This window comes from Sceloporus undulatus, chromosome 11, assembly GCF_019175285.1.
Source record: "Sceloporus undulatus isolate JIND9_A2432 ecotype Alabama chromosome 11, SceUnd_v1.1, whole genome shotgun sequence".
Taxonomy (NCBI): Eukaryota; Metazoa; Chordata; class Lepidosauria; order Squamata; family Phrynosomatidae; genus Sceloporus; species Sceloporus undulatus.
The window spans coordinates 8448742-8463621 of NC_056532.1; the positions used below are offsets into that span (position 1 = coordinate 8448742).

The 14880-nt window shown below is 45.3% G+C and overlaps 2 protein-coding genes across 2 annotated transcripts in view; one reads left to right on the plus strand and one right to left on the minus strand.

Moving 5' to 3' along the window:
* BRIP1 (BRCA1 interacting helicase 1) overlaps nucleotides 1–14880 on the plus strand; it is a 194990-nt gene that overhangs the window by 177065 nt on the left and 3045 nt on the right. The window contains exon 22 of the mRNA XM_042442247.1: nucleotides 14403–14567. The gene's annotated coding sequence lies outside the window, so the exon portion shown is untranslated. The remainder of the gene's footprint in view (nucleotides 1–14402; nucleotides 14568–14880) is intronic.
* Nucleotides 2094–14880, minus strand: part of TBX4 (T-box transcription factor 4) — a 34957-nt gene continuing 22170 nt past the window's right edge. Inside the window, exons 5-8 of the mRNA XM_042442258.1 lie at nucleotides 12773–12925; nucleotides 9600–9688; nucleotides 6980–7221; nucleotides 2094–4496 (exon numbers count right to left, since the gene is read on the minus strand). Coding sequence (XP_042298192.1) covers nucleotides 3871–4496; nucleotides 6980–7221; nucleotides 9600–9688; nucleotides 12773–12925 — 1110 coding nt within the window. The 3' untranslated portion in view covers nucleotides 2094–3870. The remainder of the gene's footprint in view (nucleotides 4497–6979; nucleotides 7222–9599; nucleotides 9689–12772; nucleotides 12926–14880) is intronic.

The following is a 14880-nucleotide window of genomic DNA, read 5'->3' on the forward strand; positions in this document are numbered from 1 at the left end:
CTTTCCCGATCGCTTGGCTTTTCTCGCTGCGGCAACACAAGGTTGCCAATGCAGCAACAATGATCCGTTCTCTCTTCTCTGTTTTTCCCCTCTCTTCCCATTCCTTTTTTTTTTAAACCCATTGGCTTAATGTTTTTAAATTTAATTAAGTATTATTTCTTATGTTGGAGTTTTTCATTAATTATATTAGTTGAGCGCCGTTCTTTATTCTCCCCGACATATTTTAGCCATGACGTATTATATGTCCTTATCATGGTTCATTATCGTAGGTCCCTTAGCATCTGCCTATAATATTTGTTCTGTGTGCCCGAGAGGAGAGATGGAGAGAAAGACGTAGCTGGTGCGACGCCAGAGAGAAGCAGGGCCGAGAGAGGCATGCGACGAAGATGGTAGAGTGAGGCCGAGGGCCAAGCCCCACAACAAAGAGAGGTGGAGGAGGAGAGAGAAAGGAGAGGCACGAAGAGAGATGGAGAGACGGAAGAACCGTGCCCGATGAGAGAGCCCTGCGAGAGAGAGAGGCCTCACACTCAGTCCCCCCGGGACCACCAGATGATAACGCAGCCCAGCACAAGAGACCCAAGAGAGGTGAGGGCCCCCGCTCCAAGAGAGGGGCAAATCTCCATATTTGGGCGCAACAAATCTATATTGGAGGAAAAATATGCCGGAAGAACATGCCACAAAGGAAATGAAACTTGGGGAGAAAAAGGCTAACGTTGAATAGAAAAATTTCCATCAAGACCTAAGAGATTGCCTGTGGATTTAACCCCCCCCCCCATAAAAATAGGTTTTACTCACCCTTGACACATAGACTATGCATAGATAGAGTCTACTTAAAGAGCTCCCTACATAATGGTGCAGACATTGAAGAAAACTGGTGGAAAGAAAAGAAAGAAAGAAAGAAAGAAGAAGAGAAAGTAGAGTTGGTCCTCTACATTTGTGGCTTTGACTTTGTTGCGGATTTGATTATTGCGGTTTTGATTCATACGTTCTCTTTAGGGATCTCTAAGTCTTCCATGCAACTCTGCCAGGACTTGCCATAGACTTTTTGCTGGAGACCTACCTTTCCTAGAGGCAAACCCGTCTCTAGGCATTTGTAGGTCCTCCACATGGTTCTATGATCAACCCTGCAAATTGGCCATAGATTTAGGATTGTGCTGAGAACCTAACATTCCTTAGAACAAACCCGTTTTCTCTAGGCTTTTGTGGCGCTCCGCTGGTTCCATGATCAACCTCTGCAAATGTTTTTGACCATAGATTGTGTGGAGAACCTACAGTTCTAAACAAACCCAGTCTTAGGCATTTGTAGGGTCTCCAGCATGTGTTTCTATGATAAACTTCTGCAATGTTTTGCTATAAATGTGCTGGAGAACAAACGTTCCTAGAGCAAACCCATCTCTAGGCATTTGTAGGTTCTCCAGCGTGGTTCTATGACCAACCTCTGCCAAACGTTGGCCATAGAGTTGTGCTGGAGGACCTGGAGATTCCTAGAGAGGTGTTCTCTTAGGTCAATGGTCCTCGAACTTTTTAACCCATGGATTAAGTTTAGCTTACAGTGTTGGGGATTGTCTTTGCTGGGAGGGGGTTACTTTTGGGACTACAACTCCCACAATCTTCACAGCCCTGCCCTTAGTTGCCCAGGACTTCCAGCCCACATTTCCCCCCCCCCATTTTTATTGAAAAGTCACCCCGAGACTGTCGAATAGTAAAACGTTTTCTTTATGTTCTGATATGTAAAATAAAATGTCCACACGATCGTAACAAAGCTTTTCAAAAGACAAAGGCCACACTGGCTTTTACCTAAACGTGGATTCTAATAGAGATTTATCTGTAGCGTATAGGTTTCGTCGAACCGGATCTTAAAGTTTTTACATCGCGAAACACTGTAAAAAAATTAAACTTTCTTTTAAATAGTCGTCTCTTTAAAAAACCAAGTCCCTTGCAACATTCATTATTTTATTATTCATGTCGTCGTTTTATAAAAAGCAAAGCTGAACAGAACATGTGTGGGCCTGCGTTTGTGAGAGACAGGGAGAGAAAAAGAGGGAGAATTTTTATATATATATATATAATATATATATATATATACACCGATATATATAAATAACTATTCAGCATGCAACACTTGTAGTGATTTCCCAGTCCTGGTTATAAAGACCCACACCGACGGCACATACACAGCCTAGCTTTAAAGACTGCATGGTTGTCCTGGGTGCAAAACGTAACATTCCCTTTAGTGGCCTCGAGGTATTTTGGCGTTGTGGTTGCGGTTGTTGTTGTTGTTTGGAGGGGGGAATCCTTCCTCTGTGTCCCCTTGCTGCTTGGCTTGGACCCATCACTCAGTGAAACCCATCCTTGCAGAGGAGCGTCTCCATTTTGCGGAGGGAACCGGTCAGGATGACAGGGAATTTGGGAAGCGTCTCCTGCGGAAATGCGTGCACTTTTGAGAACATGAGTTGTAGTCTGTTATCATAGCTCCATTCTGTTTTTATCCTATTTGTTGTTTTCCTAAGGCAGTGATTCCCCAAACTCTGCCCTTCCAGGTGTTTTGGACTTCAGCTCCCAGAATCCCCGACCATTGGCCAAGACGGCTGAGGCTTCTGGAAGACCAGAGTTTGGGGAACCGCAGTTTTGTGGCCTTCTAAAGCGTAGGTTTCAGTTTGCTGTGATTTGGTCAATCCCCTTAGTATCCGATGGGGTTTGGTTGCAAGATTCCCCCATGGATACTCAAGTCCCATGAATGAAAGGTTGAAGTTATAGTAATAATAGGAAGAGTAATGGTAACGGTTGGGATCCTATATCACAGTCTATGTTCCAAAACATAGTCTTCATATGTTTAGAAACCCTGACTAGAAGAATCTTGGACTAACAAAGATCTTCGCAGTTGGGAGTTTATTCTGCGCAAAATTTCCCTGTGGTTATTTTGGGCAGAAAACACAATTTTCTGTGTTTTTTCTGCATGTGAATGTCCTATATTCTCGGTGACTGCAGTTGCGCTTAGGCCATTTTGCAGTGCTCCCCTATGCGTTTTTTTAAGAATTGGGGGTCCCTGCTTTTTGTTCTTAACATTTGGTTCATGTGGCTTACAGTAATTCAGCTCCGTCTCTCCGTACCGCGCTCATCAATATCTTCACTGTTTGACGATTAATAAATTTATTAATATTAGTAACTTATGAATATTAAGGGTAATTTTGCATTAATAGCAATGGAAGGTGTGACTTATCTCCCACAGTGTCTGGAAGGAAGGAAAGGTTGTTTTTCTCCCTGAAGGTGCTGAGACGGTGTTATCAACGCAAGGCATAGTATGTAGTGCCATCCCAGCTCCTTTTGGGAGACGAATTAAGGGGTGCCCCCCAAGAAACACACTGGAAACGAACCAGTTTGGCCCACTACTCGCTGTTTGTCTACCTGAGCAGCCATACATTTCACTGTCCCTTCCTTATCTTTCTCTCTCTCTCCTGTTTAGTAGAAAGTCTACAAAGGTGCTAAGAAACTCAGACCTGTCTGTGAATGGTCTGTGTGGAAGTCTCTGGATTTGTTGATGTTGTGGTTGTTAGGTATTTCCTAAGTTCATTGAGGTGGCATTTCCTTTGGAGGCCAAGACTGACTGATGGATCCAGGCCACGGAGCCAAGAGTTGCTTTGTACACCGCTGGGGTCTCCCACTGCCCTCCCCAACCGAGCGGGTCAGTGTGTCGAACGACAAACAAGCCCTTTGGATACAAACACACACAGACACACACACCCAGAAATGCAGGTTTCCTGTAGGTGTCACAGAAGTGCAAGTTACCCACAGGTATTAACACAGAGTTAGCGCTGTCCTGGAGCAGTGAGTCCCGCCGCATTGACTTGGGCGCTTGCTATGCCGGCAGAGTCATCCATCGGTCCAGTTGTCCACAGTCCCCATTCCCGAATGGTACTGCAAAGAGGATTCCCTGGACAGCGAGAAGGTCTGCGAGTAGAGAAACTCGTTGGCTGTGCTCAAGTGGGGCGAGGGGGGCTTCCGCTCGCAAACGGAGGGGTGCACCCTTTCCCTCGGGAAGGACGACGGCGGGACTCTCTCCCGGGCCTGAGACTGCGAGAGCTGGTTGTAGACTGTGAAGGGGCTACTACTTGGCGGCTGGGAGCTTTGGTTGGCGATGGTGGGAAGGCGCGGCATCATCGTGGTGGCGGTGAAGTGAGCCGGAAAGGGCTGGTACGGGACAGTCTCCATTGTCTGGACGCTGTAGCTGGTGTAAGGTGCCACCGAAGTCCACATATTGCAACTCAGAGGAGGAGGGGGAGGAGGAGGCAAGTCCTCTACCGAAGAGACGCCGGTGATTTCGGCGCCTGCGCTAGAGTACATGCACGCTTCCCGGGGCGTCACATCACCGCAGTAGGAGGGGCTCAGCATTTGTTGGTCGTAGGGAGGCGGCGACCGGAAATAGTGCTCCTCCCCGACGGAGGAGGAGGCGTCCAGATAAGAGCGCTTGCAGGGTAGGTCCAAGTGACGGGCGCCTTCTACGGAATGGGAAAGAAAGGAGAAATCAGCATGGGTAATAAGGATTCCAGTACAAGTCATGGCATTTCATAGCTCCTCTCTCCTAACACCATCCACCAGAACTGTTGCGAGTTGTGAAGCATTTTCTGACCTGGGTAAAAATTATTTAGGATGAGAATTAGGACTGTGAGTTAGGACTAGAACTGAATTGTAGTGTCCCAGTTCAACTGGGAAGTCTTTCCAAAGACTTTCGGAGAGCTACAGGCTTAGAAGAACTTTGGTAAGTCTGGTCACTTTGTTCCACCGTCGGACCTTATAAGAATTTCCTAATATTAAACCCCCCCCCCCCACGAAATGTACCCCCGTAATTTCATCCTGAACAGCCTCAGATTCTCAGGACATTGCGTTTAAGGCCGAGTTCGTCTTCCGCATTAAGTGTCCAAACAACATGTGTTCCGAGAATCTGAGCCTGTTCAGGATGAGATTTCGTGGGTCCATTTCATGGGAGATTTTAGGATTTGGACATTCTTGTCTATAGGGTTAGGGTATACTTTTAGGTCCAGTGGTGGAACAAAAGAAACAGAACTGCCAAAATTCTGTTAGGAAACTCTGAAGTTGCTTTAGATCATAACTGTGGATAAGTTGACCCTGGTTTTGGTTTTCTATTAATCCAGTTTTACCATATATATATATTTCCTGAAAGACATGCCTTCTTAGCAAAAAGGCAATGATTTGCCAGCCCCCTACTATTCCAATCAATCTTCATTTGAGGAGCCTTCTTTTATCAGTTGATAGTTGAAATGACTTTGGGCTACTGCCTCCTTTACATCTCGCCACGGCTTTTCATTCATCTCGATAAGAGGCAGGCCCCGAGGCTTTTGTAGCGTTGCTTTTGACAAGCTCAAGGAGCCTGAAAAATGACTTTATCATACACACGGTTTCCTCTCCCTCCTTCCTCAAAGAAGAGAAAACCTTCTAGATTCGCCAGGACTTTGTGTCAAACAAGCTGCAGGATATCTTACAAAATAAAGATACTGTACCAACTGGCTCCGGCAAATGGAAAGGGGTCTTTGCTCCCCGGCGAGATCGCCTTTCCCATTTGGAGTATTTGCATCCTGAGGACAAAACCAGCCCAAAATCCAAAAGTGCCCACATCTTTGTGGACACCTTTGTGGTCTAATGGTTCACTGTGCGTAAACTTTGGGTGATGCACAAAATTATTTACAATTATGTATACCATTACCTTCAGGTTATGTTACCATAATTGAATGTCACAATTAGACTTGGCGCCAAGGTATCTCCTTATGTATATGCAAATATTCCAAAATCCAAAACTCAACTTGTATTAATGAATGTCTTCCAAAGTGCAGAATGGAGGGATTGACAAATAGCTTTGCTTTTTTTCCTGCTTGCCACCAGCATTGCTTAATGTTTTGCTTTGCACTAAGGTCAAGTGTTTCTAACCACAGTTTTCACAGTGTTTATATGGTGGTAAACCCCCCTGGAGTTCAGTTGCTGCTGAGGAGGGGCGTTTCAGGTGTCAGCCTTAGGATTAGTCAAGGACAGGGTCAAGCTAAATCCAGTCTAGATCTCCCTTTCAATCAGGGACAATTAAAAATATAGTTTTTAATTTATGCGGTGAAATATACATCTCATTTTTTATTCAGTAGATCTCAGCTATCGCTTCGCTTGCTTCATAGCAGAGATGGCTGTGGCTGAAAAAGTTGATAATGACTGTATATACTCATGTATAAGTCTAGAAATGTTAGTCAAGACACTGAACTAAAAAACCTGATAGATACCCATATATAAATTTAAAAATGTTAGTCAACAAGGTGAACAAATACTCTGATATATACCCATGGGTAAGTCTAAAAACGTTAGTCAAAAATTGAACCAAAAACCCAGATATACACCCGTGTGTAAGTCTAGAAATGTTAGTTAAAAAACTGAACCAAAAAAACTGAGTTGACTTATCCATGGATCAAGTACTGTACTTTAACTCTTATTTTAATAAAGAGTGTAATCTGCCCTGGCAGTATTGACTCCCTTCTACTCTCTCATCCATCCAGGCTTTAGGGTCAAGACAAAGTTATGTCTGCTGGAATTTTGTAAGTTCATTGGCAATGCTTTCCTTTGCTTCATCCTAATATTTGCCCTAGACTTATCCATGGGTGATATCAAAATCCATAAATTTGGCCCCAAACCTGCCCTCGACTTATACATGAAGTTGACTTATAGTCAAGTATATATGGTACGTTTATGTCCGACAGGAGGGAGGGACATATGCCCCCTCAGGTATGGCTGGACTATAACTCCCATCACCTCTAACTGGCATAACTAAAAGGGAGATATGATGGGAGTTGGAATTCAGCAACATCTTGCAGAGCCACATGTTTTTGTCTCTGACAGAAATGTCCTTTTCCAGAAGAGAATTTCCCGATGGCCTTGTGAGACCTTCCGTCCACAAGTGACCCCCGTCTTGCCGACAGATGCCCATTACCTCGCCGCTTCAGGCAGTGATAGAAGAGCCCCGATTCCCTTTGCGCCGCGAAGGTGTTGAGAGGCAGGTCCTGGCCGTCAGAGGCAGCAAACTGCATGTGAGCGCCGTTCTCGTACTGGTAGTGCTGGAGGCCCTGGTGGCTCCCGTGGAGCGAGCCGACGTCAGATTTCCCAGAGAGCTGCCCATGGCTGGAAACCAGCCGCTGCCTCATGATGCTTTTGGAGATCACGGGGTACTCTTTGCTGCGGGCGAAGTGAGAGAGGAGCCGATTAGTACACACTTGGGGGGCATCTCATTGCTGCGAGGCCTTTCTCCCCAGAGATCAGAAAAGTTGCTTTTTGGGGTGACAGGTTCCCAGAGTCTGCCAGCCACTACGCTTATATGCTAGGTGGGAGATTCTGGGTACCGTGATCCCAAAAACTAAATTTCCCAAATCCTGGGCCTTACCTGTGTTTCTTAAAGCTCAGTGAGAAGTTCTGATATGGTAAGTTGAGTCCCCTGGCAGAGAGCTTATCCAGTGTGGGCTCCAGTGTTTGGGGATAGTACCCACCTACTCTTAAGCTGTAAGAGGCAGGTCATGGCAGACTAAAGAGTCTCCTTGGTCCCATCAGCTCTTCTTTGGTACTTTGTGGGAATTATAGCAAAGCAAATGCTAAACACTCTGGCCTTGGAGCCATAGCAAATACCCAACAGTGCCATCCTTTTGGAGCTGCTCCTGACCCTCTGCATCCTCTTGCAGTGTGAAGCTGTGGAGGAGCCTTTGTTGTGTAACTTAGGAGGGCATAATCTTTGCTCAAGTGCTGCAGAGCTGAAACCCAAGGGTCTGGAGTTGTGCGCATAATCTGTGCGCCATACCACAAGTTCCAGCTTCTCCGGCAACGGACAGGACTTTAGCTATAGGCAAACTGTTGTGGCAGGAAGGCCTTCAGGAATGGAAATCTGAGACCTCCTTGTCCTAAATAGTTGGAACTCTCTGTGTTGCAGATGTGAAGCCTTCTAGATGTTTGTGAATCCCTTTTTCCAGCATGGCCAGTGGGAAGGAATACAAAACATTTGAAGGGCCAAAGATTCCTACTTTACTGCTAGATGGCGGCTCTCAGTCATATGCAAAGGAGTCTTGTAGCATCTTTGACTAACTGGGTGAATGCAGTTATAGCATGACCGTCTGTGGACTTGGTCTACTTCCTCAGATGCATGGAGTTAAGTGATGCCCAGTCTAAGAGAGCTCATGCTACAATGTCTTTTGCACACTTAGTCTCAGAAGGTGCTACAAGACCCCTTTCCAAACATGGCTAGGTCTTTGGAATCAACCCTTCTTATTCGTGTAATTCAAGTCATGGCTTCTCTGTGCCCACCAGCATCCACCTCCGGCTCCTTAGAAAACTGTGGTTGTTGTGGGTCAAACCCAGGACCTTTTCATGTAAAGACTCTATGCTATGGTTCCTTCTCAGCCTGGGAGATCTGGGCATAAGATCACAGCTCAACTCATAGAGCTGTGGGTGGCCTTGGGTGAAACGCTCTGACACAGCCTCTGTTCCCCATCTGTGATATGCATTTCTTTTATTTATGGCCTGCTTCTGCCAAGCGCACATGGGCTCCCACCCAAACACCACACTCTGCAAGGCAAAGCCTCCGCCAGTCATGGGAGATCAAGGCTAGCCGAGGGCAGACAAAAGCAGAAACCAGGGGCAACGTGTCTGTGATTATACCCATTTTTGACTGCAGGAAGCTGGCATAGGGACAGGGAGTAAATGGACTTGTGTTCATTTTTGATACCAAGTTCCCCAAATTGCTTTATCTCCAGGGTTGAATGAACCAAAACTGGCCATGGGTGTTCGGTGTGAAAAACCAAAATGGGTGGCGGGTGCTCAGGCCTAGGGCTTCACTCTTAAAAGTCCAACTTTGGCCTGATACAGACAGCCAACATAAAGCTGCTTCAAGTCACTTTGGAGGTATGCTGTTTCAATGATACATGCATCCTAAGAATCCAGAAGCCACACCAAAGCCACGCTCCAGTCCTAAGGATTGGAGTGCAGCTTTGGTGCAGCTTCCAGACTCTTAGGACGCATGCATCATTGAAACACCAGACCTCCAAAGTGACTCAAAGCAGCTTTATTTTGGCCTGTCTGTATAGGGCCTTTGAATCCCAATTTGTTTTGAGGAAGTTAGTTGGATTAATATTTTCCACTCTGAGAATATATCTACATAGAAGGAACATATTAAATGCTCCTGCCCAAGTGACTGAATTTGGGTGCTGAAGGGGGAATAATTTAACTTCAGTTCGTTTTTGAAGGATTTACCCAAACTTGACCGATTCCCACTGGATCAGTCTTTCCCAAACACTGATATTCTAGGTGTTTTTGGACTTCAGTTCCCAAAAACCTCATCCCTCTTGACCAGTGGGCAGGGATTGTGGGAGTTAAAGTCCAAACCGCTAGAGTTTGGGAAACGCTGCATTAGGTCAGACAAACCGTGGCACACTTTTGCTGGATTGTGCCCAAAGGACCAACAGTGAAAACATGCATTACAATCTGCACAACTGATTTCCTTTGCTTGGCTGTGTTTGTCGGCTTATTTTAACCCCTTTATAGTTGCGTGCCCGTTTTTCTTTCCGCCTCACCTCTGTAGCCTTGCCACGCGAAGGTCGCTGTCGTCACTTCCTCTGAAGCCCTTGGCAAACGGGTTGTTCTCTATCTTCAGCTGCGTTATCTTTCAAGAGAAATGGGGGGAAAGCAGATGAGCCTTCAAGTTTATGAGCGTAGGCAGATATGGCAGACTCCAATGCGTTTTACAGTCATTCCTGCAAGAGTACTATAGTTGTCTTTCTTACATATTCCGGGCTTACTCCTTTCTTGTAGAGTCACAGGCCTAGGGATGTCTAAGCAGATGCCTAGGGATGCAAATGGCTGCCAACATTATTCTCCTCCCTGGAGAAGGGTGGCAAATATATTTACTATTCTCCCTGAAGGTGAAGTAATGAAAACATTAAAATGTTTCCCCTCTCATACAGGATAGAGCTCACCCATTCCAAATTGGGGTGGACATTTCCATTTGAAATTGGGTATTCTGGATGGTTTTACTATGTTGTGGCATTGTGTTGAGGTTTCCTTAGTGCAGAGCCATTGCACTGAGGTGTCCTTAGTGCAGTGCTACGGCTTTGTGGCACATTGCGGCACAACACTAGGGACACCACGACACAGTGGCACTGCACTCAGGCCGCCACAGTGCAGCGGCACTATATTAAGTGTGCCACAATGCAATGGCACCGCACTAAGGGCACCAGTAACATGGCCTTTTGTAAGGTTGGCCCCCTGCTTCCAAGAATATCCTCCTTAAGGATATGCATTGCCCCAACCTTGTTGTGCTTTCACAATATCCTGAAGACTTCTTTTAAGAGTTTGAAACATTTCTGGTAGTGCATTTTTATTTTCATTTGCTGTGGCTTTTTAAAATGCTCCCGTTTGACCTGCTGTTACTTCTCTATGTGCCAAGTTTGTGTGTGCTGCGCCATTTTGTTCTATCCTTTTGCCGACTGCTGGAACTTGCCTTACAAGGATCTTTATCCTGATATATTATTTTATAGTCTACCCGTCGAGTCCTTCCAAGTCCTTTCTCCATTTTCCTTCCCAGGTAAGGCCCAAACGGTAGTTAGTTAGGAACTAGACCTCCCCAGCCCCTGTTTGTGAATGGAGTTGTGAAGGCAGGGGCTTTGAAGCTGCGAAACCCGTACATCTCTGGGTCATTTGTGTAGAAATATGACCCTCTCCATAATACTGACATTTTAAGTGGGACCTTAAGGTGATCTCTCTCTCCATAAAGCCACTCAAGGCAAAGCTGCTTCTGGATAGCTTCACTTTACAACTGACAACCTTGCCATGGGTGAAAGCAAGTTAAAGGCTCCTTGAGGAGGAGTGTTCCCTGGTGCTTTCCCTACCATGCTCTTTCTTTTCTTAACTTCCTTTTCTCTTCATCTATGCGCCGGCACGGGTTTTCACAAAATAGGACTTTTGTGGTACGCGCTAACTGTGAAATTGATATTTTTTGTTCAATCCCAAAATGAACAGTTGGAGAAGTAGGGGGTCAGTGTCCAGCTTTGCAACATGACTTTCATAAACTAATGTGCTGTTTTAAGTCTATGGCAGTGATAGGAGCATAGAGTTGGAAGAGACCACAAGGGCCGTCCAGTTCAGTCAGTGTTGGTGCGCAAGAAAGACAAGGGGAACTAGGGGCCTTAGGGGCCATCATGAAGGTGAAAGCTCTAGGAAATGTCTTCTTGGGGTCCCTTAAAACCACCGCATAGCCTTGCAGGTCCCTTGTGGGGTGGTGTCTCCCACTATTCACCCCCCACATGAGCATACTCTCTCATACGCCTTATTTTTCACTGCCAGCGGTGGCTGGGAAATTCTCAGGCAGCTTGGGTTCAGGGCGTTGTTTCTGTGGCTAGAAGTGGCATTATGTTGGGACTAGATGGACCGACCTGATGTGGCACCGTGCGGTCTCTTCCAACTCTATGATTCTAGGACAGCAAAGTCCAGAGAGACTGACTGACCAACAGCAAGGTCTGGAGGGCCTTAGGAGTAGGGGGTGAGTACTCCTGAGGAGACACCCCTCTTATAATACTATAATCTTAGCCTTAAGTAGTGATACAGTGCTGTGCTGTGACAGTGTTAGGGGATAAGCTGCTATGCTGAATCAAATCCTCCATTGCTCTAATAGCGACGAAGCAGGGGTAAGAGCGAACACTTCGGCAGTGCCCAAACTGTGCTCTTTAAGGGATTTTGGACTTCAGCTCCCACAATCCTGGACGATCGGCCAACATGGCTGAGGCTTCGGGGAGCTGGAGTCCATACATCTCTTATTTTGGAAGCTACCATCCATTTTGCTGGATGGTAGCTTCCAAAGTAAAACAATCACCAAAATACATCTGGTAAACCTTTAGTTTTCCCCTTCTACCTGCGTTGCACATTAGGGATGTCTCATCTCCTGGGCCCTTAGTAAAGATCGAGAACGTGCAGAAGTCTTTAATGCCGATCTCCTTCCAGACCCCAGATTTGCTGCATGCACCCAGTCAGACTGAAATGTATGTAAATCCACCACACTCCAAAAAAGAAAGGCAAACCCCATCCTCTTTTCCCCTTCATATTCTGACCGCATGGCAGGCTCTTAACTCTGCTTTTATAGTAACATTCCTCGTACGTCTCCCTAAATACATATACTGTAATTACTTTTCACTGTAGATTTATGGCTGGGCTTTACCAGTCATTATTAGGTTTGCTAGCTGTTCTGAATGACATCCGAGAGTTTGAGGGCCTTTGATTCATTCGCTGCTGCTGGGCTCGCTGCAACTGCCAAGGTATCTTTATTTGAAATGAAACCCTAAAAAGCAAAAGACAACCCAGGACCTTCTCCTTCCTCTCCTGAGCTGCATTTTTGCATTGGAGGGGAAAAACTAAGCATGCGTGTGAGTAAGTTTCGATTTGTAATTTGCCCTGTGATACATCACAACATTTAGGCCAGGCTTTTGTAACTACATTTTGCCCATTTGGAAGCGATCCGTAGAGTATGGGATCTCCTAGGGCAGTGGTCCCCAAAGTATGCTCTTTAAAGGGATTTTGGACTTCAGCTCCCAGAATCCCAGACTATTGGCCAACGTGGCTGAGGCTTCTGGGAGCTGAAGTCCAAACATCTCTTAAAGGGCACACTTTGAGGACCAAAGATGTTGCTTTAGGACTTCCACATCTCATCGAATACATAGAACAAAATGGTTTCCGGTAAAGGCACAGGGCCACATACTTTGTGATTCTGGTAGGATGTCACTGATATGAAGGAGGTTTCGGGAAAGACATGTGTGCAGAAAGCTGTGTTCTTGGAGCCAAACGCGTTGTTTTCGTCCGCTTTCACGATATGGAGCCTCGGTTGGTATTTGTGCATCGAATTCAGGATGATCTGGAAGGAAGACGGCAAAGGATTAGCAATAGAGTCCATCTTTTTCCCAACAGCAGTAACCCACAGGAGCCAAGAAACCCATTTAAGACCCTCTGGTGGAGTTTAGCTTCGAGTACATGGAAGAAATGTGCCTCTGTGTGCAAACCATGTTAATGATAGAGACCCGCGCCTACAGCAAATGCCCCGTACCTTTGAAATAGTGAAGTGACGGTTGTGTTTGAAGCACTGTTCATTTGCTTTATGGCATTGTTGCAGTAAAACAACAGGAGGGTAAAGCTGTCTTGCCAACTGAGATTCAGTTTTGTCTATAGGTCCTATAGCTAGAAGGGAGTTTATAGGAGCCATAGTCCAACCTTTTCCCAAGCTCCAATTTCTTTTATCTGCCTTACTCTCTCCAGTGCCTGGACCAAGGGGATCACAGGACGTAAATGGCACTTTGGGCACAAAATAAAAACTTGTGTAAAATGTGGCATGACGAGTGCCTTTTCCTTTGCTGGAGAGAGTAAGGAAGCCTGTGTGGTTGTCTCTGTATGGTTGTGAAAGCTGGACAGATAGAGGAAAAGCAGATAGAAAGAAAACCAGCCCATTGGAAATGTGGTGCTGGAGAAAGGTTCTCTGGATACCATGGACTACTAATCATCATCATCATCATCATCATCATCATCATCATCATCATCATCTTTTATTTATATCCTGCCTCTTCCCATAGGATCGAGGCGGCTTACAGTCATAGTAAAATGTAATACAAGAATACAATAATGAAATCCAAATATAGCAATACAAAATACAACAAATTATAACAGTATGAGATAAGATCCCTCCCACCAGCTTAAAAAGACAAATGTGAACACATTATTTAAAATATATTATTATTATTATTATTATTATTATTATTATTATTATTATTATTATTATTTCATTTTCTACATTCTTCTTAATGTATCTTTATATGTACAAATATCTTACATCAAAATGCCATTAAACCTATCTAATGCAATGTCTTATCCTATCTTAAATGTCTTCTTCCTCCGTAATCCCTTTGCTCTTTTCTTTCTTCTTTCGTTCCAGTTCATGGATGTGTCTTTTTCTCTTCTTGTTCATCTTCTTTTTTTTTCTTTTCTTCCTCTTGTCTCTTTTCTATGCAACGCTTCTTCTAATATTACTTTATGTATTAGGGTAGTATATTACCTTCTTGTCTATTAATTTCCTTTTCTTCCTTTCCCCAGCGATGTCCAAATGCCAGTCCTCCAGGTGCTTTGGGCTTCAGCTCCCAGGAGCCTCAATGGTCTGGGATTCTGGGAGCTGAAGTCCAAAAGGCCTGGAAGACCTGACTTTGGACATCACTCTTCCAAAGTGCCCTTCATCCCCAGTTGTGGCCCTCCATTGGGGAAAGCTACTCTCATTCACTGTATAATCTGTTTTGTGCATGTATGAGAAATGCCCCTTAGATACAGTTTTATATCTTTATATTTTGCAGGGCCAAAGAGGAGAGGTGAGCCTGCAATCCAACCCAGGCCCCTGGCTCCTGCTCCTCTGTTTCCGCCGCCGAAGCCTTGATCCCACCCTTGAGATTGATGGAGGGGGACGATGGGACACAGAAGCCCCTTCTTCTCTCCACGGATAAGACTTTGGCACCATTAGGGTAAGATCAGAGCTTTAAAGGCCCTTTCCCATCCAAGCGCAAATAACTCTACCCACAGTAGCCAGCTGCATCATAGACCATTGAAATGTAGTTTTTATGGATGACATTTTCCAGAACAGCCTCCTTCCCGAAGGAGGAGAAACCGTGGCCTTTTATCAGCCTCGCATGGGGTTCGGCTTTAACTGTTTGGCTGCTGTTTGGGGAAAGACGTCTGCATTATGAAGGCAGGTATTAAAACCTCTTTTGGAAATACCTCCCCGAGCGACACAGATGACTGCAGGGTTTGCCACTTTAAAACACTGGAGTAGCCATG